Source organism: Manis pentadactyla, chromosome 12 (genome assembly GCF_030020395.1).
Source record: "Manis pentadactyla isolate mManPen7 chromosome 12, mManPen7.hap1, whole genome shotgun sequence".
Taxonomy (NCBI): domain Eukaryota; kingdom Metazoa; phylum Chordata; class Mammalia; order Pholidota; family Manidae; genus Manis; species Manis pentadactyla.
In genome coordinates, this window is record NC_080030.1 from 108,667,969 (window position 1) to 108,684,174 (window position 16,206).

Below are 16,206 nucleotides of genomic sequence, written 5' to 3' on the forward strand. Positions count from 1 at the left end.
CCCGGCTTACTGTCGTGCACTTCTAGGCCGTGAAGCACGGAGGGGACCCCAGAGCCCAGCGACTTCCTGATGTGAAGAGATGGGGCCCAGCAGCAAGGGAGACGAAGGCTGAGCTCCCGGGTCAGAGGACCAGCAAGGGGCGAGATGCACAGAGGGGTCCCTCAAGTGTCCAGCAGTGGGGTGGTGAGCACACACACAGGACAAAGCTGCCCCAGGCTGGGGACGGGCTGAGGGGAAACAGTGCCTGGAGCCCATTCCCACTGGCCCGCACTAGAGAGCCTCCTGCTCCAGTGCATGCTGGGTACTCAGAAGGGTCTGGCCTCAGAATTAGAAACATGCCCTTGAAAAAGGGCTGCTCTGCTCTCTAAACCTAGCAAAGCTCTAAAGCAAGGCCTGAAAGGATCAAACTGTTTTCAAGCCACTGAACTATGTCCCAGAACAAAAACAATGAGCCCCTAACAAGTGAGTCTCCTTCTCGCATGTCATAAAAAATTAACCAAGCATGCGAAGGAACAAAAACATGACCCATAATAAACAAAATCATCATCATCATCATCAATCAACAGAAACTAGCCCAGATGTTAGAATTAGCAGGCACAGGCATTAAAAGTTGTTAGACTCTACTAAAAAACTAAGGAAAACGTTGAACATGTAAAGATGAATACAAACACACCCGAAATGGAGTAGAAATGAAGACACTTGAAATGGAAAACACTGGATAAGAGAAACAACGGGTCAGACACATCAGCTCAGCGGCCTCTGAAGAGAGCAATAACCTGACATGAAACAGAGGAAGACTAAAAAATGGAGCAGGGGGTGGGTGAGCTGTGCGCCAACTTCCAGCACTCTCTGAGGGGAGTCCCAGCAGAGAGGGGAGGGGACAGGAAAAAAATAATGGCTAACATTTTTTCCAATTTAATGGAAACCATACACCCAAGAAACTCAATGAACCCAAGTACAACACACAAAGAAATGCCAGCACTGCAGATCATGATCAAATCGCTCAGAACAAGTGAGAAAAATGTACAACGCAACAGAAGGAAAAAGGGTGTTAACATGGAGAGAAACAAAAGAATAGATGTCACAGGACACAACGTGAGAGGACCATCATTCAAGGGCTGAAAGCAAAAACCGTCTGCCTAGAGCCCTACACCCAGTGAAGACAGGCAGACACCCACAGATTGGAAGGACTCACCCACACCTGTGCCATCCTAACCGGCAATGTTCAGGATTCAAGGACAGCCTGTGGGCAGAAGGTTCATAGCAGGAGCAAGAGGTGTCTGCACAGATGGAGCACAGGAATGGTTACATGGGAAAATATACAGGAATTTCTATCATCTGAAAAAAACATTCTGAACTCCATTCTTACCAAAATAATTTGCCTCTAGCAATGTTTTAGGGCATCTTGGAGCACAATCTCTTATTCACCAAACTCGCCCATACACAGGGCTCATATGAAACTAAGAGTTCATGATTTCTATGGCGAAGTCAAGTCCACTCTCCTGGGTTCTAAGGCTTAGTGGGGAGTGTTTATTCTCTTCTTAGTCCAAGTTCTCTGAAATGTCGAGTATAATTTTCTCCAAAACATGGACCAACAGAACCGGATTTCACATACCAGCATGTGGCTTAGTAGTAGATATTTATACAAAGTACTCTAAAGAGAAGCCTAACTTTACTTTACATGCAACCTGAACTAACAAGGCAGAAAGTCACAAACTTTCAGACAGGTAACAGATGGCAGTCTCATGTATCCTTTACTTGGTACACTAGAGCATAGGTTGACTTCTGTTGATTTACAGACTGATGTGCACATCCCTCCCACAGGCACAACAATCCTCCAACTACCAACGCCAAGGCTGATCCCCACTGGCAGAGGTGCACCTTCGTTCTTACCTGCTGTCTCGGGGAACAATAAACACTAAGTGGACAACCCTTCCTCAGGCTGACAAGGCAGATTCTCAATCAGAACACAAACACTTCAGTCAATAAAAAAGAGCAGATGCATTCAATAAACGTAGATTTATTTTAAATCAGTTTGGTACATGATATGGATTTGTTTTGCAGTTTATCATGAATTGAAATATAAATTCTAAATACAGTGTCTGCCTATGCAACAAGTCTCTGTAAGGCAAAATAAAGTATTTTCATTGAACTGCATTTGCATAAACAAATCAGGAAAAATCTGAACAGGTTTTTACATACCATCTGGATTTTAAAAAATTATCATTAATGGCTGAAGACATAAAATTGCTAAAAGAAGGGAAGAAAAGACAGTGAGTTTTACTGTAAGAGCTCTTCTTGCAAAATCTGATTTCCTAGTATAATTTTGTTGTTACTCAAAGTTACAGAGAGGCTTCATCAGCTACATTTTCACAAAAATGCTCTGTGTGCTGACCCTGACGAGCAGCATGTATTCTCCAGGTAAATGGCAACTGTACCGCGGCAGCTGTTTCTGTCACTTTGGAATGGAAATTCTCTGTATTTTCAAATGAATCTTGCATCTTATAGCACTCACTAAAAACTAACAGCCATGGCACCATAATACAATTTTTTGGTGAGGTTTCTAGGACTAATAATGAGAACACAAAAATATGAGGTAAACCTATCCTTTCCCAAAAACCTTTGAAGCCAGAGATTTTAAACAATTAAGGCACTTGAAAACATTAGGTGTATGTACAAATGTGCAAGTAAAACAAACTTCAGCTGTACCAGCAAGTAACAAACACTAAATCTTTACTTTAAGAACCTTTAATGTAATTATCTAAACGCAGGGAATTTTTGGCTTATGAAATGGACCAAAGCAACTTGTCATTGCCTACTATAAAAATACTGAAAACCAAGTGCTAAACTCAGCCGCTGTAGGTTAAAGGAACTAAAACAAAAAAACCTCAGTGACCTAGAAAAAAGTAAAATCTCATTTTAAACTGGTTTAAGCCTCTGAACTACACCAAAGAGTCAAAGGCAGGGGAGAAATGTCCCTCTCAAACCAAAAAACCTGGGGTTTCTTAAGAAAACAAAACCAGTAAGCATGCCCGTTCTGCTATGGGAACTGAAACTGAGAAGAAAGGGGACTTGGAGGGGTGGGGGGAGGGGGGAGGGAGAGAGAGAGCGAGCGAGCGAGAGCACGCGCGGTCTGTCCGTCTGTCTGTCCAGGGCCGTCACCACTAAAACCTATGGCAATCAGTTGACCCAAACCCTTAGCTTTTTCTGAATTTACGCTGGTCACATCTGCTATCTCAAAACTTAAAATGATTATCTCATTTAAATAATAAAAGATTCTAAAACGACTTATTTCCTTCTTGCCTCATGAAAAAAGCTTGGTGGAAATTCCTTTTGAGGTACAAACAGCATTAGGATACTTTTTTGAAGTATAAAGGAAAATATAATTAAATCAATTTTGTCTCTATGCTTTGTAAACAGCTGTAAGAAAAATGTTGGGAGGTTCAGTATATGAAGGCTTTTAATTCTGTGTGACATCTGTTAGTGTCCGTCCCTCAGGCCTGAAGTGGGGGGGGTGTCTCGTCCAACACCCGCAGTCGGACACCTGACAGCAGGCTTGCTTCTGCTCACCACTAGCTCCATCCTCAGACCAACTGTGACCCTCCTTGACGAGAAAACACAAATCACAAACATTTTAAGTCACAGTCTACTTTTTAGTCTGTCTTTTAAGGCACGATTCTGTATTTTCTCAATGACACAAGGTGCTTTACAAATATGAATAACCTGCTACACTTTAATAGTCTGTATCCGTTCATTTCTTTAAACCTGGAATGTAATTCCCTGTGTGGCATCTTATTTCTAATGTAGAAAAAATAACTTATCAAGCATGAAATTTTACTCTAAGGATACAGTGTACTCTAAATTTATAAATTTTTTCCACTTTTGAAATGATAGCCAAAAACCCACCTGACTGACACCCATTTGGCACTCTCCTCAATTCTAATCACTAACCTACATCCTGAGTTAGGATGAATACAATGCAGCTTCCAGGCCTTAAAATGACTGAATTTAAACTGCCAGGAGAGCCACGAGGTGGTCTGTGCAGGACAGCGCTGCCCACCACTCAGGGCCACATCCGGCATGATGAGAAGAACCTGATCCCACAGCGACAGCCATTTAAAAGAAAAGAAAACAGCCACAAGGATTCATGCAGCATATTTTTAAATATTCCTGTTCAGCAAAATGATTTAACTGATTTTTCTTCAAGGACGATGCTCCAAAATACCCTATATGCATCCTCTGAAAATTTAAAGATCCTGGAATAGCATCTCCCACGTGGGACATCTTAAAAGATACTATTTTGGTTTCAGTGAATTACATGCCAGTCCTTGTTAACTTCGTGGGTCTGTTTACAGAGTGTGGTAGTTTCGTTCTTTTGACTTGCAGAATTTATAGAGAAAGAAAATCACAGCCTGCACGCCCAGGACAAGGACAATTCCCCCGATGAAACTGGCGGCATCAAAGGTCGACCTCCGTACAGGTTGTGAGGTTGGGGTTAGAGTGGTATTAGTGGGACCTATTAAACGAGACACAAGATTAAAATATTTAATAAGCCTCTAATACAAGACGCACCTGAGTCTCTACTTCGCTAAATTCTACAGACTCGTGAGTCAAGCCTTCACGGCTAGGATTTACCCCTACCTAAGGAGACAACCACGGACCCCCCCTCTTCCCTTCCTCCAGCCCTACTAAGACATCAGTGCTGCTGCCCAACTTCACACATGAAAAAAAGGTTCTCCTGGTATATAAATTATGCCCTAGGAACATGGCATAACATTAAAAAAATCATCAGTTTCTTCAGACTATATATTTTTAGTTGAGTAAATATTGATATTTGCATTGAAAATTCATACTTTTGAGTTTCACTATATATAAAAATTTGGTTGCAATTTATCAAATTACAAAAGTAATTTTAGTATCTGCAACTCATGATTCCAACAATCAAAAGATCACGTTACTATAGTTACCTTGAATCTTACTCTGCAAACTTTACATTATGAAAAAGTGTTACCAAGTCACAAAAGAAAAGAGCACAACTATTTTAATTCCTTTTCAGGGAGTAAGACACTCCCAGCAGAGCACCATCCACTTTAAGAAGCAAGTTCATAGAAAATAAATGTTACTTTTTTCTTAAACAGAACATTCAACAAACACTGGTTCTGGTGACCATATAGTAAGTTGGCCAGATTTAGAATTAACTACAGTTCCTCTGTGTGTCTAGTGAAGACAAGACGGCTTCACTGAAACTGAGAGGCAGCAAAGACAAAAGCCAGGAGAGTCAGGAAAGCACAGAAGGCTCATCAGGATCAAACACACTTCGGTCTGGACAGAAGGGAGGGCTCCCACCCTGTGGGCCTAAGGACGCTGGTGGCATAGCCTAGGCACCACTTAGTTTGTAATGTGCCAAATCACCAATTAATATTAAATAATAAGTTAATCTCACATGCACTTTCTGGAGTCATAAAGTAAGAAATGGGAAGAAATATAGCTTAGGTACACGCTTGGCAGTGACCCTGGCTTTTTATAATAAAGAGGATGACTGTGTTACCTTCTCTCAAACTGCCGTGGTCTCTCTCAGACAGCATGCAACCAATCCCTAACAGTAATCACTACTTAATTTTTAGGTAGTAAGAAATTAGATTTCACCTACAAGTTGTACTATAAGGTTTTAGAAAAATACTACCATTCAATGCTAATGTGTCAGGCCATATGTGGTCACCCATTAAAAACTGTAAGAGGACTCGGCAAACCTATCACCACGGCTGTGGCAGCCCACTGCCCGCCCCTCTAGCCTAAGGGATGAGCTTCAGTTCATAACCGCTCATGAGTAAGACTGGGCGCGAGCGGAAGAGTGACGGCACTGGCGGGCCCGCCTCCCGCCTCGCTGTCAGTCCACAAAACTTCAGTACCTGATGTCGCAGGTGTAGTTGTGGTGGAGGCTGTAGAGGAGGGAGGCAGAGTTGTGGTTTTAGCTGGAATGTAAACAAAATGGATTAAAAACTTGTATTTCTAAAATTCCAAGTTACCTAGTATCAACCTTCTAAAAATAACACTACCTACTTCAACATGCTTTCAATTTTTTAAAGACTAAAAGCTAAATTTCAGTTAATGGCTCACGAACATACCTACACACCCAGAATAGTAGTTTTTAAATGTATTTTAAAACATTAAGCAATTGTAAAATGGTATCTATGGTAATGTCTGTGTATATATCAAAGCATAAAATCCAAGTATACATCTGGATAGTTTTCAAAAAGAGACAGAAGGGCAAGAATTACCATTTAGGAGAGAGAACTATAGATTGTCTATAAAAGATCTTATTTCTACGACAAAAACTATTAACAAGTCATGGTGGGAACCAAGCACAACTCGGCATTTCTCATGCTGGGGTCAGAGTTGGCGTCTGCTCGTTTCAGGGCCCTGGCGGCTTTCCTTGCAGCAGCAGACAGAAACACAGCTCACCCTCCGTCAGAGACAACATGCGGATCGATGGACAGATTTTATTTGCCCCAGGAAGATTTTATTTGTAAGAACAAGTGCCCTGGGCCATAGGGTATTCACTGCATGTAGAATGAAAGGTGATCTAACTATCCCACCAGGAACAGGACGTAAGTGTACAACAATGCCTGCGGTAAGAGGGAAAACATTCAAACACGCATGTACATAATTACCTAATATCATAGTAAGCATATTTAGATACACACACAGAAAAGACCAGAAGAACTTAAACACTCTGCTATACCCCTGGATGATGGAGTCACAAGGTTTGTTTCCCATAGGGTTCTGTAGTTCCCAAGATTCTCACAAAAAGCAATTTGTGGACTCAATGTACAAAGCTCAGCAAATCTGCTCATTTTCCATGACTGTGAAACACTGGAGTCACATGTCACTGTCACAGTGTATAGTAATGTAATTACTGTGGTCCAAGACTAAATGTGTCTACTACTAATTTTTAAAACTATTATAACTTTCAGGTATTTAATTACTAAAAAGGTGTCCATCAAGAGAGCTTAAAAATTCTGAAAAGAGGAAGAAGAACAGGGTCAACCATCTTGCATTACCTGTAGAATTGGTTGGCAATGGAGTGGCAGTGGGCACTAGTTAAAAAAAAAAAAAAGTCAGTCCAAGCTGTCTAAAATCTCATGATCTGTAACACATTTCCCAACCTGCAGTCATCTGAAGACTATTTTGACCATTTTTACAGTTAAGTCCCACCCCACCTGTGGAGACTCACAGTGGCTCTCACCCCACATCGCTCCCCCCTTCCTCAGCAACAGTAGCACCAATTTTTAGTGACACTCCCCTCCCCCTAGAAGAGATACTTCTTAGCCTCCCCTGCAACCAGGCAGCTGTGGGGAACTCCCAGGAAGCAGCTATACGACAGATACGGGCTCTCCCTTCTTCTTCCCAACAGGAAAGCCAGCTCCACGGAGCACTGACCGTGGGTGGTGAGGTCAGAGCCACTGCTGATTGACAAGAGTGAAAACCTGAGAGGAGCTTGAGCCTGCTGGCTGTGACGTGCTGCGCCAGCCCTCCTCACCCACGCCAAGTCGTCTACTGCTTCACCCACTCTAATTAGGGGTTTTGTATCTTTCATAGCCAAAACTAGCTCTAACTGATATATCAAGTAAGCAGAATTACTTATTCAATTTTTCTTTATGGTAATGTCTTCTGAAATGTTTTACTTAATCCTGTTTCTCAGCATTATCATGAAATCACGGGTCTGACATAGTTACCAGTTTTTTCTAACACATATTAAAATAAATATTGAAAATGTTTAATTCCAAACTGTATTATGCACTCTACAAAGGCCTAACTGACCTCATACCAATGAAATTCTCAGTTACAAACCTCCAGCTGGGGGTGGTGATGGGGAAACACCTACCAAATTAAACAGTTATAGGCAGTCTTTCAAGGCTACTGACACACTCGAGAAAAATCTTTTGCTCTACTTATTATCTATATGCCAAATTAGGAATCTGACTTTCCCATTAATTTATAATCTTATTAGAAAATCAGCCGTTTCATCTAGAATTTTAATGATTTTCTAAACAAGAGCAAAGGTGACGGAGTAATCAAGTTCCTCAAATTGAAGTACAGAAATGGATGAGCAGAGAGTCACTTAACCACAGTAGAAACTATGCTGGAGACTGTGATTAAGAAAGTGCTAGAACAAAATTGTCCAGCCTATAAAATGCAAATAAAGAAAGGGTCTAAACTGCAGTGACTTTCTGGAAGAGTTTTAAAAAAAAGGTAGTGACAACAGCACCAGCACACATGCCCCAGGCTGGACCTGTGCTCACACCCAACCTTCTCACAAGATTAGGATCATGGAAATTCCTCCAACCAGATACTGAAGCAAGGATTCCTGAGGCACTGACCTCCTCAACTCTCTATGGCCATTTTCCCCAGCAGCCCATGTGAGCACTTACCTGAGCAGAATTCTGTGCTATTCACCACCTGGCAGTCACTAACTGTTGAATTATGTGAACAGTAGCTTTTATTATCTGTTATGCAAGGGGAAGAAAAAGATAAAAAGCACTAGTCACTTGCTTATATTATCTCTGACTTCTGTTACTAAGCTCCAGAACCACTTTCAAAACTGAATTCAGGAATAAACACTAGAAGTCCACAGATCAACAAAATACCATTACTCCTTTCTTTTCCCATTGTTTTAGAAATATTACAGTTATCTCTCCAAATAGTATCATCTTAAAATCCCCATGAATACATTAAACAGAGAAATCAGAAATAGATCTCCAAACTGTGGTATGACTACTGTACAAGGCAGGCAGCTGAAATCCACAAGAGGGCTGAGTCAGGAGGGAGGGAGAGGTGGTCAGGACCTATACAGGCTTAGTAAACAAGGGAGGCGCCCCAACAGCAGCAGTAAGACCTCTGCTCCGGATCTCCACTTCCGTCTTCTCTACTTTCTAAAACCTCTTTCCTGGGTTGGCAGACACAGCAGAACAAGGGAGCACCTTCCCCAACATATCCTATAGTAGGGCATTCAATGTCGTGGGGAGGGAGGAGAGGGGGATGTTTAAACTCAATTTTATGGCCTAAAAAAAAAAGGTGACTCTCATACAAGAAGAAAGTTCAATTTAACCCCAAATTATGCTAATGTTAATTCTAAAAGAGGCTTTTCAAATTGTTATGTAGTGATATAATTTTCAGAATTCTTAAATTTTTCAATGAAGAATAAAACTTAACATGTAGCTTCAGCTTTTTCTTTATGTATTTGTATACAAGTTGATGGGCTGTTTTACGAATAAAAAAAATGCAGCCACCTTACATTAAAAAAACAATTTATGCTGTAATTCCATGGTTCTAACAAAAACTCACTGGCATTTTAGTGTATCTCTAACTCTTCATCCCTTAAAGGTAAATGTAAAACTTCACAACTTTCTTTCACGGTTAATTTCAGTATTAAGCAACATACTTAATCCTACAGAGGTTTAAAATCTCTCTACCTGGGGAGGTGAGGCAATTGTTACTTCAAAGGAAAAGTATTTCATTTGCAAAATAAATAGTGCATACTATACTAAATGTTGCATATAATTTTCAAGCATTCAAGAATATTCCGTAGTATATTCTAAAATATTGTAACAAACCGGTTTTGCATTTTCAAAATTAAAGCAGTCTCAAGGTTGCTCACCTTTACATTCTATCCACAAGCAGGGAGTAACATCAGTGAAGTTGGTGTTGACACAGGAAATACAGCTATTCCGGCCTTCACAGGTTTCTGGGGGTGTAGGGAAGATATGGAATTAGTTAACTGATACCTCATTTTGAATTTGTACTTTTTTTAAACGACAGTAAGTACTTACTAATTCAGAGAAATGGTGAAACTTTATCACATCAGCAGATGAGTGGACAAGAAAAATGTGTTACACACACAAAATGAAGTATTATTCAGCTGTTAAAAAAGGAAATCCTGTCATACACTACAACACAAATGAACCTTGAGGACATTATGCTAAGTGAAATGAGCCAGTCAAGGACAAATACTGTGTGACTCCACTTATACGAAGCATTTAAGAGTCAAACTCAGAAGTAGAAAGTGAACAGTGGTGCCAGAGGCTGGGGAAAGTATCTCTTGTTCAATGGCTGTAAAGTTCCCCGCAAGCCGGTACAAGTCCTAGAGATCTTCTGTACAACATCGGACTTACAGTTAATACTGCACATGTAACATCTGTTAAGCATAGATCTCATGTTATGTGTTTTTTTAAACTACACACACAAACTTCATAAATAGACTAAGAAATTCCAATCATCATAAATGACTTATGAAGACAGAAATCAACCCAAGAGAAAGGGGAAAAAAACAAGCTAGTGGGACGCTCAGCACTTCATGTAAACAACCCATCTAAACAATCCTTTTCACAGGGCAACTGCTTCATAGACACAGACATTATTTCTTGAGGCATTTTAAAGCCATCTTTAAGAAATAAAAATATTGGAAAACAGGCTATAAGGTCAAAATTACACATAGGGAATCACTGCCCCGAAACATCAGATGAGACACTAGAATTTTTAATAGTAATAAAGATTACAGGTTGAACCTTAGCTCCAATGATGCCCATTCTGAAAACCGCAGATTCACAATTCATAAAAACTCCACTCCTTCAAGGGTCCTCCATGACTGACGAGTAAGGGACAACACATCTGAAAGGCGCTACATTCACATACATACAGTTTTGACAAGTTAGCAAAGTCTTTTGTCAATTTAAGACAAATAGTCCTGAAACAAGACCTCAAAGAAGGCTAATTACAATTCAGTATCTAGACAAAGGACTACAGAACTGGGCTCTATCCACTTCCCTAGAAGCTAGATGCCTTCAAAAAACATTCTCATTTGCTTTCTCCGTGCCCAAAAACGTAATTCTGCACAGCAACACTGCATCTCAATACTTAACCACTGATACTTATCTGAGAATGGGGCTTTTTGAGGGTTTGGGGATGGTCCACAAAGTAGAAATAAGTTCTTCAGAGATGTGTATACAGATGAAAAATGCTACTTTAAAATCTGTGCTTGAAAGATGAATGTTTGGGTAACAGAGTGGTACTTAAAATGAACTAAACTTGCTACCTTTCAAAACTGCAGCCTATGCAAGTACTACTTAGAAAATGCAAACCCTCCCCTTGACACGTTTTCACTTAGACAAAGGCAATTAACTTGATATTCTCAAACTTCTCTTAAAAAAAAAAAAAAAGATTCTGGGAGGAAACTGCCAAATAAAATAAGCAGGAGATAAGGCATCCTGTTCTATCATAAACATAGTGCAGTTTAAACTTTCCAGTATGGCACTGCAATTTACATTCAGTAAAAAAATTTTTTAACTTTTACTATTACATCAGTCTCAATGTACCCAACACTGTTTATTATATATTTTGTTACACTTTCACAGAATACAAAAACTAAGGAAGACGTTGTAAAACAATTACTATTAGCCTGAAAAAAAATGCCAAAGTAAAAACCTTTGCTTAAGCAACGTTCAGTCAAGATGCCATTTAACCCCCTACTCAATATTAACTAGAATAACTAGTCACACCAGGTTGCAGACTTTATAAACAGCCAGGGGCTCTTCGCCTTTCTACCTCGATTTACCCTCCTTTCTCTCCTGTGCTGTCGCGGCAGCGCGTTTCTGCTGTAAGGCTCCGCGTACGCCCCGAACAAGTCCCCAGACGCCCCGCGGCGCCAGCCAGAAGGTGCTCGCGAGCGGGTCGCAGACACCAGCCGACCTGGGCCCCGGCCCCGGCTGCGCGGTGCGCCGCGCACACGGCCCAGGCCGAGGACCCCAGGATCCACCTTCTGGCTCAGCCTCCAATACCGAGAGGAGCGCGGCGCCCCGGGGACAGACCAGCGGGCACTGCCTTCCTCTGCGTCGGAGGGTCAGGTTCTCATTAACTAACCGCCCAAACCTCAGCTATCACCGCACTTTTCACAAAACCGGCGCAGCCAAGCCCAGGGCTCTCCTCGCATCGCGCCTGGGACCCCAGCTTCCCCTCCGCCACCTTCCAGAGAGGCCGCCTCTCGGAGGCCCGTCACCGCCCTGCGGACGCCGCGCAGGGAGGCCACGTCCCCGCTGCCGAGCCGCACTTGGCGGCGCTGAGAATCACGAGGCATTTTCTTAAAGCGGCGCGGCGCCGGGCGCTCCGGGTCGGCGACTGCCTGCCGGCCGCCGAGGCCGCGCGGCGCATCCCGCGGGGCGCAGTCGCCCCTGCCCCGGACCCGGCGCCCGCCCCCGACGCGCCGCCATGTTGCCCGCGCGTCCGGGACGGCGGGCGGCTCGCGGGGAGCCGCGGGGTCGGCGCCCACCTGGCGCGGGAGTGGTGGCTGGCGAGCTGCCTGTCGTGGGCGGCGGGGTGGTCACAGCGGCGGACGTGGGCAGCACGGGCGCGGTCTGGGACGCGCACAGTGCGGCCAAGCAGGCCGCGGCCCACAGCAGCGGAAGCGCGGGCGCCGACATCGCGGCCTCAGCGGCAAGGTCCCGGGTAAGCTGCGGCTCCCGCGGCGTCGGCCTCAGTCCTCGGCAGCCCCGCCCCGCCTCGCCTTGCCTCGCCTCGCCCGGCGCGCGTTGGGTCACGTGCAGGAGGCGGAGCCTGGCGGCACCACGGAGGCCTGCGGGGGTGGGGGGCGAGGCCGGGGGCGGGGCGGCGGAGCGCGGGCTTGCGCGGGAGCCGCCCTCCTGCCCTCTGGCTGCCGCGGGGCGCGCAGCCTAGTTCTGCCCGTCGCTGGAAGGGGAGGGCGCCCCCCGCCGGATGGGCCGGCCCGCAGGACGTGGCGCCGCGCGGCCGAGCCCCGGGCCAGGCTGCCTTCCGCGCCCCGCGCGGCCCTAGGCGCGTTCCCGGCAGGCCCGGGCGTGGGTGGCGCCGGGCCCGGAGTGCGGGCGCGTGCCCTTGGTTGCTGGGCCTTCCCCCGGAAAGGGGGACGCCCGGGCCTGGCCTGCCCCGCCGAGGGTGTGCGCCGCCGCCCTCCCCCAGCCCTCGTCCCACGGTCCCGGCGGCGCGGTCCCCTCCAGCCGGGGAGCCGCCGCGTCCCGCCGACCCCGCCCTGCCGGGGGACCGAGACCCCGGCGACTCGGCGGCCCGGGGGAGGGCGCCGCCTGTCGCTGCTCGGCTTCCCCAAGGGCAGCGCCCGCCCATGCCCAGCCCTGCAGAAACACTCGCCGGGGCGGCCGTGCTTCTAGTGAACGGTAGAGGTTAGGTCATGAAGGCTGCGTTTTATGCCGTCCGTTGCAGCGGTTTGTATTTATCACGGAATTACGCGCATGTTCGCTAACAAAGTCACACACACTGATGACTTTTGTGAGATCTGCTCTGCCATGAAAACACCAAGAACGTGGCTGCGTAAGCGCCTTACCTTTTTTTTTTTTTCCTGCCTGAAGTTGAAAGCTTTTGTGACTCCCTAGAATCCCATCGGGGTCCTTCTGTGGCTTCATGACTGGACATTCGTTCCACTGACCGCACTAGTTGGAGGTTTGCTCGGATGTAAACAAACTGACGACTTGGGGCTGACCCAGCCTGGGGCCGGAGGCACGAGGGCGCAGCCAGCAACCCAGGTCCCTCCATCAGCCTGCGGAGAGAAATATCTGCTTTTCTCTTAGGGGTGCCTGTCATACAGTATTTAGTATGTCACCACCTGACCCTCAGACCGAATGAAGGCACTACTCAACGTTTTTTGGTAAAAAAATATGGTAGAAGTTACATTTTCTTCCCATACTCTACAGCTTGCTTAGGTCCTAGGATGAACACAGCCCACTGTGGAGGCCATTTTTTACAATTTGTCATCTGCACGTTCAACCCTAGACCTCAGGTATTTGTTAGTCCTTAAATATTGCTCTCTTGAGACTAGAAAAACATCGGTTATTTTATTTTCCATGGTATCTGTTGAGCTAAAGCATGGAAGACTCCCAAGGTCATTTTCACCGTGCCTGAGCAAAGACTGGCAGTTACAATACGGTTTTAATACGCATTAAACCTCGTGTCATACTTACGTGGTTGGCCCTGTGATTAGGACTGATGATAAAATACTAGAGATATTAAAAGACTCCACTTTGAATATGGATATTTCTTTGGTAACTGCTCCTGGGTTTTAGAAATGTGAAATCTCAGGGCTAAGTCACAATCTGCGTTGTAACGAGATGTGTACGTCTACATGTATTAACGTCTGAGAAGACAGTACACTGTAACCTGTGGAGATCTATTCTGCCCTCCTAAATTGACCCCATTCTCTGTAATAGTAATTCGTCTAAAAATTATATCAAACAAGACATGTTGTAAAAAAGCTATTGTTTGTCTTACAAATGTAAGCTCAAGGTATAAACACAAAACTGGTTGGGCAGGGGGCATGAAGCCCAGCCTAGGTTCTCTCTAGTTTGGCATCTGAGATGCACTTATTTTTATTTCTATTCTGTTTCAAACTCTATCTGCTAGAGCTTTTTCCATTATATTTTAGTCTTTCAGAAATAGAAGGAAACACTTATTTCTAACTCATTTCTTAGGAATAACCCCTAAGTTCAGGCTAAACTGCACCTGTGGGTAAAATTGTAATATTTCCAGAATATCTCACCTGGCTTTAGTGCATCTGCATATCAACAGGTGTTCCTCAGGGGTGGAGACAGGTAGTTCCTCTCCATATCGATGGACAATTACCTGGGTGACTGAGGACTTGTGTGAACCAGAGGGGTTAGGAGGAGGTCTGGTTTGCTTCTGCCAGAGCAGGAAAGAGAAGTGGCCCCAGACCGCAGTTTGTAAGCAATAAATGGGTTTTAAACTTTATTCCTCCCTTTGACTGATTTCGGTTTTAGAGGTATTTTGCCCTGGGATTTCCTTTCCTCAGAGTTACAGCACCCAGGCAGCTTTCTGACATCCTGCGTTCGCCACTACTTCCCGGTGCCCAGGCATCCGTCATGCTCCCAGTCTTGTCTTGGAGAGCTCGCTGCCAGCCATCCACACCCAGAGAGGCATTCTGGTTACTTAGAACACTCAGGTGGTTCTGTACTTGTCCGGTAAAGAGCACTGCCCCGGGCAGCCCGAGAGTCCCAGGCCCTCCCCAAGCCCCCAGGCCGCCGTGGTGCCTCACCTCCTGGCCAACCAGGAGCTCCAGGCCCCTGCGCCAGGCCTCTACTCGCCGTCCCTTCCCACTGGTTAATGTTTGCAGACCTCCCTGCTGCCTTGATGAAGTTGATTAATCTCATCATTTTTCCTCATTGTCTTTTCTCTTGTCACCCTGCTGTGTTTTGTCGCTTTTTCTTCCACATACCTGCATGCCTCAAGTCTCCCATCCACAGCTTTCGTACATTCGGGTGGTCTTCACCTGCAGCCTCCAGAGCAGCAGGTCGCCTGGGATGCGTTAAGAATGCAGATTCCTTGGCCTGCTCCCTAACTGAGTCAGAAACTGGGCTGAGGCTCGGGGGTGTGCGCCTGTCGGCTTGAGCACTTCTGATGCACACCACAGTGCAAGACTGCAAAACAACCTATGACTTTCCACATCTTCAAAGCCCCCACCATTAAATACCAAACTTTGCAATTTATGTTGTATATGATAGGTTGTGTTTATTACAAATACTTTGTATGATGTATAAAACTGACTTGCGATATGGACTGACTGGATTTTCCAGTTTAAGTTGTGACTCCGTTTTGGGAAGGGCAGTGGATACTGTAGTCAACATAGTATTTTAAAAAATGATTTTCTGTAAGGGAGAAAGTATCAGTAGGTGTGATGGAGATCAATATTTTAACTTTAAGGATATACCTTTGAATTAATCCTATTGAAAAAGTTTTACCTTTACATCATAGCTAAACTAAAAAATAAAGGGAGCTGAAATCAGTTTATGCTCACACAAATATCTCAATTCTTTCCCAGTATCAGATAAAATGCTTAATGCCCCAATACCCAGGTTCACTGTGGGGAAGACCGGCTCTGCCGCTTGCGTTCCCTGAGGAGTGCTCGTCCTGTTTCCCAGATCTCTGCAAAGCAGCGGCCGCACTCACTCACTCACCGCGTGCTTCCCTGGGTGGTGAGCGTCCCTGTGGGAAGCTCAGCTCCCCTTTGTTTGCGATGTTCCCTGGGGGCCAGAGGAACCCATGCGCAGTGAAGACCTGGAGGCTTCCTGCCAGCAGCGTGAGCTCTCAGCTTGACCTAACTCCTTGGAGGAAGAGGAGATACCTCTTCAGCGTCTCCCTGACCTGGCTGTTAGA

At 45.0% G+C, this 16,206-nt stretch overlaps 1 protein-coding gene across 1 annotated transcript; it reads right to left on the reverse strand.

Moving 5' to 3' along the window:
* Positions 1–2,002: 2,002 nt before the first annotated feature.
* CD164 (CD164 molecule) lies at positions 2,003–12,548 on the reverse strand. The gene is made up of 6 exons (XM_036902946.2): positions 12,323–12,548; positions 9,659–9,745; positions 8,433–8,507; positions 7,062–7,097; positions 5,910–5,972; positions 2,003–4,516 (listed from the first exon to the last, which is right to left on the reverse strand). The coding sequence occupies exons 1-6, from the start codon at positions 12,471–12,473 to the stop codon at positions 4,350–4,352; spliced, it is 579 nt and encodes a 192-aa protein (XP_036758841.1). The 5' UTR covers positions 12,474–12,548; the 3' UTR covers positions 2,003–4,349.
* Positions 12,549–16,206: the final 3,658 nt, after the last annotated feature.

Coding starts and splice junctions, on each gene's coding strand:
- CD164 (XM_036902946.2), bottom strand. CDS start 12,473: ATGTCGGCGCCCGCGCTTCCGCTGCTGTGGGCCGCGGCCTGCTTGGCC. Junction 8,508..9,658: donor CTTGTGGATAGAATGTAAAG/GTGAGCAACCTT, acceptor CTTGCATAACAG/ATAATAAAAGCTACTGTTCA. Junction 5,973..7,061: donor ATTGCCAACCAATTCTACAG/GTAATGCAAGAT, acceptor TTTACATTCCAG/CTAAAACCACAACTCTGCCT.